Here is a 10,157-nt window from a genome sequence, read left to right on the forward strand (position 1 = left end):
AGTTGTGAGAGATGGAGTACAAGATAATATCCTATATTGATAAGAGTTGTGGTCCAGGCATAATCTGTGTAGGTAGGTAAGCGCGGTGCAAAAGAGGTAAAGAATGTGGAGAAAAAGAAGTGTCATGTGACCCATAGTACCCACTATGATGTGCTAAGGGATTCGCAGTTCCATGGCTGTTATATTGTTTTTATAGACTTTGTACTATATTATCCACATCGTATAGAGTAAGTATATATCAAACTTATGGTTCAAATAACTAGTTTTTGTTTTGAAAGATTTATTTAGAGTTTTCCCATAATTTATTGAACCCAAAGCAAATTATTTTTTACAAAACACCTACAACAAATACAAAAATAAAAATAAAAAAATGAGATCTTGAAGAGTTGTACTCCCTCCGTTTCAAAAAGAATGGTCTAGTTTAACTTGGAACGAAATTTAAGAAAAGAAAGAAGACTTTTTAATCTTGTGGTTCTAAATTAAAGTTATTTTAAATGTACCAAAATGCTCTTTAATCTTGTGGTCTTAAACATGTCGCGTGGAAAGTTGAAGTTAAAGTGTTGCCAAAAAAGGAAAGGGGTCATTCGTTTTGAAACAGATTAAAAACAAAAATAATGTCATTCTTTTTTAAACGGAGGGAGTATTATTTTGATTTAAATAAATTATGGGGAAAAAATAATAGAGGTGAGAGTTATATTTCATCCAATAATAAAATGATACATAATAAATATGTTTTAAAAATGAAAATAAAGAAAAAGTTGTTAGTTTCAAAGATATAAGTAAACTAAAAGGTGAAATGAATGATATTTTTAGCCCAAAAAGATGAATAGAAGGATATTTTCAAACCAAAAAATGTGGACGGAGGGTATTTTTAAACCCTTTTCCCTAGAATTCAAGGGTATTTTTAGACTCCTTTCCATTTCAAATATACTAACAACTGTCCATCTTAAAAAAAAAAAAAAATCGATCTTCAATTAGAGGGGGTAAATAAAAGAATATTTTTAAAAAGGGTATGTAGAGGAATTTTCATACAATAAGTCGAAGAGTTAAAGTAAAATCAAATCGTAAAAATGCAACATGTAATCACTACTAGTTCGAACGGTACAAAAATGTTGTGCAAAATTTTCATTTTCACTTATATACATCATGAAATTCCACTTCTTTTAATTTGTATATATGTTTCCAGTAGAGACGGTTTTGAAAAGAATTCTTGATCAGTTAATGTGTGGTCCATCTGATGAGCTATGCATGGCAGAGGAGATACAAGATTCATCAAGTTTGGATAGTGTATCGGAGACGAATCTTTTTATGCTACTGCTTGAACGTAAGAATGGTGGTTGGCATGGTTCCGGAATCGGTTGACCAAATGTTGTTAGCATTTGGACAACATCAGACATTGATGGTCTTAAGGTAACAGAAGCTTGAGTGCATAAAAGCCCTACTTTGAGGACTTTTGATACCTCTTCTGGTGAAAAATCATCTTTCAAGATAGGGTCTAATGCTTTAGTCACTTGATTTGTTGTATACAGTTTCCACACCTGAAATAAAAAATGACAGGTTCAATTTGTTACCAACAAACTTTTAAGAGAAATGTACAACATTAATTCTTACAGTTTGCAGTAGATATCCAGAGTCATCGTCTGCCAAAGAAATGTTTTTTCTTCCACAAACAATTTCAAGAACAAGCACTCCATAGCTATAGACATCAGCCATCTCTGTGAGTTGTCCTTTTACGAGATATTCAGGCGCCATATATCCTCTACGCAACAAATAAAATCACTAGTTATAATTAAGTAGTTAAAAGAAGGCTGTGAATGCTGTTTTATCATTCTTACAATGTCCCAGCAATTCCAGTGCTAAGATGAGTTTTATCAGCTTCAAGACACCGAGCTAGTCCAAAATCAGCAATTTTCGCCTCAAAATTTTCATCCAAAAGTACATTGGAGCTCTTGATGTCCCTGTGGATGATTTTCATATCTGAACCTCCATGGAGGAACGCAAGGCCTTCTGCTGTTCCAACTAGGATGTGTAATCGTTCTTTCCAACTTAGAACTTTTATCTTATTCTTATCTACACAACAAAAATTTGAACAACTCAATTAGATGTCGTCCCTAATTGTCACTGCATATATAGATATAAATTCATCGATAATAACGTACCATCAAGGTATTGATCTAGGCTCTTATTAGGCACAAACTCATAGACAAGGAGGCTCTCGGGCCCTTCAATGCTGCAACCCAACAACTTCACAAGATTTTTGTGCTCAATCCCATGGATAAGGTTAACCTCATTGAAGAACTCATCAACCCAGTGCCTTGTATTGAAAAACAGTCTCTTAACTGCAACAACCTTCCCATTAGGAAGAGTCCCCATGTATACAGAACCATTTCCTCCTTGGCCTACTATTGTTGATGGATCAAAGTAGTTTGTTGCCTTTTCAAGATTTTCATATTTAAAGTTCAAGCTGGACCTCTTGTATGAATTCGATATCTTGCCAAGATTAATGCATTCTGTGGCCAAGAAAAATTGCAAACATTTATGTAATTTGTTTATAACATATACGACTGATCGATTGTTTAAATTGACAAATTAAGGTTAGTTTCTTTTATGATACCTTGTTTTCGCTTTAACGATTTTTTACGAGCTACGTAGGCAACAAAGAGAAACAGCATGGAGAAAGCTATCATTGCAAAAACGATAACTATTATCACACCTTTGCTTAAGCCTGAAACCAAGAGCATTTATTTACAAATTAGTCAAAAGCAAGCATATTATTGTCCTTGAGAGAAAAAACAAAACAGAGTTCAAAGTCTCTAAAGAACAAGCTTTCAAGTTTAGCAGTCAAAGAGGAGCCAGATAAAGTTTTATAGTATACTACAACAATAATAACAGTATATTTGATGTAATCTGACAAAATGGGGTCTTGAGAGTATAAGGTAGCAGATTTTAATTTGTCAGTTCTTAGAGAGATTGTTTTCACAGACTCTCACAACCCAATCCCTTATAGTCTAGTATATCAGTAAAAACTTTGTTTGTTCAATAATACTCTTTTTATTTGATACATCTACTAAGAAAAATAATAATTAACATAATGAGTTTACCATTCTAAATCAATTTACTTATTAAAGAGGTTTTATCTTTTTTTTAAATATCAATTCTGTAAATAAATTGAGAGTATAATACGTAAAAGAAAAATATATTATTTTTTCTTGATTTGTCAAAACTAACCAGTAAAAAGTCCAAATTGTACAAATAAAAAGGGACTGAGGGAGTATTATATTCTGGAATATTTATTTTCTAAGAAAATGTTTAGTACTGGAACTGAACTACACCTGAGTCCGAGAGGAGAGGAGCTGGTTCTACTTCAACTTATAAGACAAGTCAAATCCACAATAGCACAATTGATGTTTTATATTTTATACTTTCTACATTTATTAATTCAGCTAGTTGTATATATATAAATATATACTTCCAATCTTTTTCACCAAAATCAAAATATAACAACAAAGAAAAATAATTATGTTACATACCATTAAAATGTCTCTGTCGATCCGTATAGACTTGACCCAACAGAAATATTAATAATACATCTTTGTAGGAGTAGGCCATATGGATGTCATTATCGATACGTTTGAAATTTTCTGCCTTCCAATTTGCATATATTTGGCTTTAGTACTTGAAAAAAGCATAGAGTCTAACTTGCGTTGTTTAGTAAATCAAATAAGAATTTTTTCCACGGTTGAGCTTTTTTTAACAATTTAATTAATCTTAGGTGCTAATGTGTTATGAATTATTTAATTTTGCTATCCGTTTAAAATAATGATTTATGTTGTTCTTTTTTTTGTTCAATGTGAATTATAGTTGGATTAGGGGAATAAGACAAAAGGAAGGATGTTAGAGAACTCATATAAGTACGGACTTTGGACCATTCTTGTTTTTTAAAACAATTATGGCGTTAGTTGGACCATCCCACATAGTCAAGATATTCCTATAATATCATTTTCGATTTTCCTTGAGATAATCGAACAGGACGGAAATTATATATGATTTTATATTTAGAAATAAAGTTGATCTGGATGGTGACAAAGGCTGGATTCTTGTAACTACGCGAAGACGTAACAAGTCAAGCTTTCGATAAGAAACATCCAAGCCACCGATTAGAAGGAAAATGGTGAAGAAATTGGAGAAGCAGAAATCAATCAAGCGCTCAAAGAGGGCAAAGGTAGAAGTGCATCACTACCAAAAACCCCGATGTCCTGTGACTCTAGAGGAATTCTTACCAAGTTGAGACACACTTTACCGATGCGAAATTCTATTTGAAAAGTTATGTTGTTAAAGGGGTTTTTGGTAGTGATTCACTTCTACCTTTGCCCTCTTTGGGCGCTTGATTGATTTCTGCTTCTCCAATTTCTTCACCATTTTCCCTCTAATCGGTGGCTTGGATGGTTCTTTTCGTAAGCTTGACTTGTTGCGTCTTCGTCTAGTTACAAGATTCCAGCATTTGTCACCATCTATATCAACTTCCTGCTCCAATGACTCTTCTTCATGCTTTTCAGAGATATATATTTGGACCGGATCGAGTGAGCCGAGCGTGATAGAGATCTAGTTAGAATTAGCCTTCTCATCATCAAGGACAATTTTCTTTTCGTTAACCAATCGCATCACTCTATCCTTGAAGACAAAACATTTTTCAGAGGATGGCTCACAAGTCTATGATACTTGCAATAATTTGGGTCATCAGCTTTTCTAGCTTCATCGGGTCGCTTCATCTCTGGCAAGTCAATGAGCTTTAACTCGAGCAACTCTTCAAAAATCTCAGAAACCTCAGAATCCAAGAAGGGATATTTTCTATCTTGCATCTCCCTTAGTGTTGACTTTTGATTTGAACGTGCTTGGAAAGCCGTTCTCACATTTTTCTTCATGCCCTCATTCGTAGTGATCTTCGCAGGTGATACATTAACATTCATGGATTCTTTATTGTCATTTCTAGGCACAAATTTACTCTATCTCTTGGGTTCCTGCTTGTCGCTTCCTTTGTGAGGGTCTCGGACATACGTCATATCTTTTCCAGCAGATGACATGCTTAACTCCATATCAGGAGCGCGAGTAGCTAGATCTTCGAAGGATTTTGGTTTTATTCCTTGTACGATGTAAAAAAGCTCCCAGTGCATTCCTTTGATACACATTTCGATTGCAGAAGCTTCACTAAGCCTATCCTTGCAATTTATGCTCGCGTTCCTCCATCGATTTATGAAATCTATAACCGGTTCATCCTTCCTTTGGTGAGTATTTGTGAGTTCTACCATGCTCACCGTACGCCTTGTGCTATAGAAGCGATTGAGAAATTCGTGCTCTAGTTGCTCCCAACTATAAATAGAATTAGGTTCAAGATTCGTCTACCAATCAAAGGCATTTCATTTTAGAGAGCGGACAAATTGTTTGACGAGATGGTCACCATAGGTTCCAACATTATTACATGTCTCCACAAAGTATGCAACATGTTGTTTTGGATTTCCTTTACCCTCAAATTGTTGAAATTTGGGAGGTTGATAACCAGCAGGCATTTTAAAGTTATCAATGCTTGCAATGTATGGCTTGGCATACATGTGAGAAGACTTGGTGGAGACTTAATACTTATCTTTGATAGTGCCTTCGATACACTCTTTCAAGCGATCAAGTGGGATCATTCCTTCAGAAAAAACTAGCATCTCATTAACAAGCGGTACTTTCTTCGCAGGATCTCCGATCTCTTGAACTTCAACACCCTTTCAAGGTGCATGACTCGTTTCTCCATCTAAAAGTTCTTTCATCCTATCCATCAACTTATCAATTTGAGACTCTTGGTGTTGTACATGCTTTGTCAATCCTTCAACCAACTTTGTCAGATTTGCGAGTTGTTCATCAGGAAAGGAAGCAATAGTTACCATCGTTTGCATGATCATTGAAGATGTAGGAGAGTAGCATGGATTGTCGCATAAGTTAATCTTCAGCGGACTCACGTTACGTGATGCATATGGAGATGATTCATTAGTTGAATCATAGTTCTCCCTTTGGTAGAATTCTTGGAACCAGATTGCTCAAGTAGAGACAATTCTCCTTGATCTTTTCAGCAATATTGTTTCCTCCTTCCAAAGCATTTGTGGAGGAACTTTCTCTTTTGGAGTTGAAGACCCAAAAACAGGAGTTGATGCGGACGACACTTGCAATGTTTGTTGTCCTAGCGTAGCAGCTTTATTTCTCGTAACAACTCCGAAACTTCCAAAGGTAACATCAAGAATGCCTTCAACTTCAGCAGAGAACTTGGAGCTAGTGGCCTTAGAGGCAGTTGATCGAGAGTTGTTCTTCATGTAAGTCATCTCCATGTTTTTTTATGCTTAAAAAGTTGAGATGAGAGGTAGAGATTGTCCCACTGGGCAAGCCAGAAATTCGTAGACAATAAAATTTGCGTCGAGAAAACAATAATCAAGAACGGAAAATTATAGCAACAATCGTATCTATTATTTCAAAGTACTAGTGTTACAATCTCTATGATTCCTCTAAATTCACCTTTTCAAATATGAATTCAAGGGTTTTAAAGCTTGTTCTTGAATCTTCGATGAATTTGAACTTTGAACTTTATCTTGATCTTGACCTTTACTTGAATTCAAGGGCTTCGAGCTTGTTCTTGAATCTGATGGTCTTGATCTTGATCGTTCTTGAACTTGAATGTTTGAATTCTTAAACTTGTAGCTTTATAGAGAATTTTATGGCGTTTGTACCACGAATTTTCTCTAGCTTCTTGTTTAGAATTTTCTCTCTTCTAAAGGATCATTGTCATTGACAGATTTATGACAACACCAGACAATATCTTCCAACTCTTCATCAATCTTCATTTGAGGCAAATAATCGTACTAATTTTGAATTGTAATATGATTTGAGGAGCCTACACTTTCTTCATCTTCCTCGCGCTCCTTGGTGTAGACCACAATGTGAACATTTGCCTTGAGTTTTCTTTACATGAAACTACAAGTTCCACTCGTCGCCTCATTCTAGAAGGAATCGAACTTTTGAAATCCTTTCGAACCAAATGTGAAGCAGGCGTTGTAACTTTTAAATAACTTTTCAGATTCTTGTTTTTCTTCAATAGACCTAACCTCTCAAACACAGAAGTTCTTGTAGTCGATTATCCCAGTCGATCAAAGACGGAAGGCTTTTTGTTGGGAGTAGCGACGTCATCTTCAAAAGTTATATGGTTGTTGCTTGCCCTTCTTATGGAAATGTGAATTGGTGGTGGTTGGCTATAGCCTAGGCCTTCACGTGCTTGCCTAGTTGTATCTTCTGATACAAGTTTCCCTAACATTGATGGCTCATCAGGGTTGTATCCAACTTTCACAAATAACTAGTAAGCATCGTGATCAAAGCCTTCTCTTGTGCGTTTTGTAGGGAGCGCCACATCTCGCACTTGATTTTGAGAGATTGACTTTTCTGGCAGCTTTGAAGACAAGTTTATTGCATCAATCCGTCTAATAGGAAGAGTTAGCCCTCTCAATACATTTTCTTGAAGTTAGATGATTGACCTTCTTCTTTCTTCACTTTTGGAACATAGCAAAGTCTAGAAGTCAGCTTCTTCTTCGAAGACATTATCTTCCCTTCATTAAGAATGGGACAAAGTTCTTTGGTGTCAACGTTTACCATTCTAACTGCCACATCGATTCTTTTGCTTATGACTTTATCGGACATGATTGATTTTACATCATTAGATTTGGCCCCTTTAACAACATAACTTTTCAAATAGAATTTCACATCGGCAAAGTGTGTCTCAACTTCAGTGAAAGGATTATCATCTGCAACTATCTTCCTTTCAATCCCGCATTCAAGATACTTCAAACATTGATAGTAAGAAGATGAGACAATTCTATTCTCATGTACCCAAGGTCTGCCAAGTAATATATTGTACGACGTCTTTGCGTCAATCACATGCATCCATGCGCTTGATCGCAAATCTTCCATGTGGATCTCTAATTTAATAGAGCCTATGGACCTCTGCCCCCCTTAGCCTCCAAGAATCATAATTTGAGTTGAACACAATTAGTAGAGTCCCAACTCGAATTGAACACATCTTGTCCCACAAAATTTCAATGTCTACAATATCGTTCTAAGATCTTGTTTGGACATTTTTCCTTGTATTGAAAATAATAAGTTCAAGACATTTTCATGGGATGCAACGAGTTTCTGAAGATGAATTTTTTGAGATTGAAATCAATTTTTCAATGAAGGTTTTTCCAATCAATCATTAAACATGTTATTCCCATAACTAGAGGTGTTCAAAATAGAAAACTAGGAGTTGACGCGGGCATAATTTTGCAAAACATTACATGTTGAGACACCATTTAATGAAGTATTAGCCCAAAGAATAGGAAATTTCTTTGGCTAAAAATAAGATTTATGATCTCCTAGATCTATATTGAAAAATAATGTTTAACAGCAAAGCACCAAACGTACGTATCCATCACTTCCCTTTCATACTTCTTTATTTTCATTAAGCCAATCTAAAGTACTCGAAACAAAAACAAAAAATAAGGTACCACAACTTAATCTGAAGTTGTTTATCATGCTTTCATCTTTCTTTCTCTGTATTATTGAATCCCTTGAAGAAATTTTTGACTGCTTTCTTTTCTTAGCAATTCTCGTCATTGTTGGCTACTTACAAGTTATAATCCTTAACAGCTTGAAAATGTTTTTTGTAGCGAAAATGTTTTCTTCCATAACAAACACACCCTTAGGTTGTTTGGTTGCTGGTGAGAATTATAGAGGTATTAGCAATGTAGGATTAGTTATGAGTGAATTTATGTATTACTTTATGCAGATATTAGTTATACATGTGCTAATACTTATTCCACATTCTATTCTGTATAATATATATAAAAATTATCTCATAACTTATACATATATTATTTATCCGAGTTTCTAAATTGTCATCCAAATGTCCTATTAATTTTATAAATGAATACCTTATTTCCTATATACTTGCCAATTGTAGTATTATAAGTTATGCAGAAATTAATAACATAAATAACTTATTTCTTATCCACCTACAAAACGAGCCCTTAATAAAGAAGAAATAAAAAGAGATATGTTGACGAGGAAGTAAATTTTCAAAAGTCTATTGATTAACCGAAGAATAGAGTTGGTATGGTGAAAAGAGAAGTGATATAGATACCTTTATTAGTAGCCTGAGAATGATGAATGAGGAAATTGTGAGTGGAATACCTCAAATAACAACCAGTCATTAAAGCTCTAGCATCCCTATTAGGCAAACATCCCTTTATAGCTTCACTTGCCTTGTCCAAACATTCTCTGCAACCTTGTTTACTCACTGTTCTCCAACACTGTGCCAATCCATAAATTCCATTCAATTTCCCCACTGCATACCCATCACTCTCATTAATTGCTTTTTTCGTCACGTTTTCAATCAAATTTCCAGCTGCAGCAGCCAAAGCCACTTGATCTGAATCAGTAACAGCCCTTCCAAAGGAGCTGCTACAGTTCACTTTATCTTTGAAAGAATCAGTTGTTTCCCCGAAGAAGTTGTAATAATCATAACGGATGAAACAACCATCAAGATAAACACGACCAGATACAGCAGGGAGACAAGTAGGGAGTTTAGAACAACTTATAAGGAAGCATTGAACACAGTCGTTAGGTGGAAGATCTTGGTAACAATTTGCTAAAGCGTATATCGAAATATCTGTTGAATTAACAGCATAGCTGCTGCCCCATCCATGTTCACTCACAAGCTGGGTAATCACTTGCATTTCTTTAGTATACTGTGGGATGATAATGGACGGCAATGTCATGTTCGTGCCACACACCTGCCCTGCTTCTGAAATCCGAGGATCCGCATCACAAAATGTCCCCAACAAAACGATGATCAATTTTAGATGAAAAGGAAAACTACTTGAGCCTGTGAATTGCATCTACGTTCTTAGAGATTGGAGGAATGAACAAGAGAAAAGAGAAATGAATAATAAATGTAATTTACTAGTGTTCTTGTTGCAAGTGTTTGGCACTTTACAGCCAAATTTGCAATTGCTATCACATTCTTTAATCAGTAATTACCTACTATCCTACAATATATATATATTATAGTACTAGTAGTTTATTACCAAGTCATGCGC

The 10,157-nt window shown here is 35.1% G+C and overlaps 1 protein-coding gene across 1 annotated transcript; it reads right to left on the reverse strand.

Annotated features, from left to right (window-relative positions):
• Positions 1 to 998: 998 nt before the first annotated feature.
• Positions 999 to 9,851, reverse strand: LOC125832813 (cysteine-rich receptor-like protein kinase 42). Its single transcript, XM_049512007.1, has 6 exons — positions 9,200 to 9,851; positions 2,615 to 2,725; positions 2,160 to 2,510; positions 1,836 to 2,070; positions 1,612 to 1,759; positions 999 to 1,538 (listed from the first exon to the last, which is right to left on the reverse strand). The coding sequence occupies exons 1-6, from the start codon at positions 9,834 to 9,836 to the stop codon at positions 1,215 to 1,217; spliced, it is 1,806 nt and encodes a 601-aa protein (XP_049367964.1). The 5' UTR covers positions 9,837 to 9,851; the 3' UTR covers positions 999 to 1,214.
• Between the last annotated feature and the right edge of the window lie 306 nt (positions 9,852 to 10,157).

This window comes from Solanum verrucosum, unplaced genomic scaffold, assembly GCF_900185275.1.
Source record: "Solanum verrucosum unplaced genomic scaffold, falcon-dt-bn FXZP01000025.1, whole genome shotgun sequence".
NCBI lineage: Eukaryota > Viridiplantae > Streptophyta > Magnoliopsida > Solanales > Solanaceae > Solanum > Solanum verrucosum.

Coding starts and splice junctions, on each gene's coding strand:
- LOC125832813 (XM_049512007.1), bottom strand. CDS start 9,836: ATGACATTGCCGTCCATTATCATCCCACAGTATACTAAAGAAATGCAA. Junction 2,726..9,199: donor TTCTCAGGCTACTAATAAAG/GTATCTATATCA, acceptor TCTTGGTTTCAG/GCTTAAGCAAAGGTGTGATA. Junction 2,511..2,614: donor ATCGTTAAAGCGAAAACAAG/GTATCATAAAAG, acceptor TCTTGGCCACAG/AATGCATTAATCTTGGCAAG.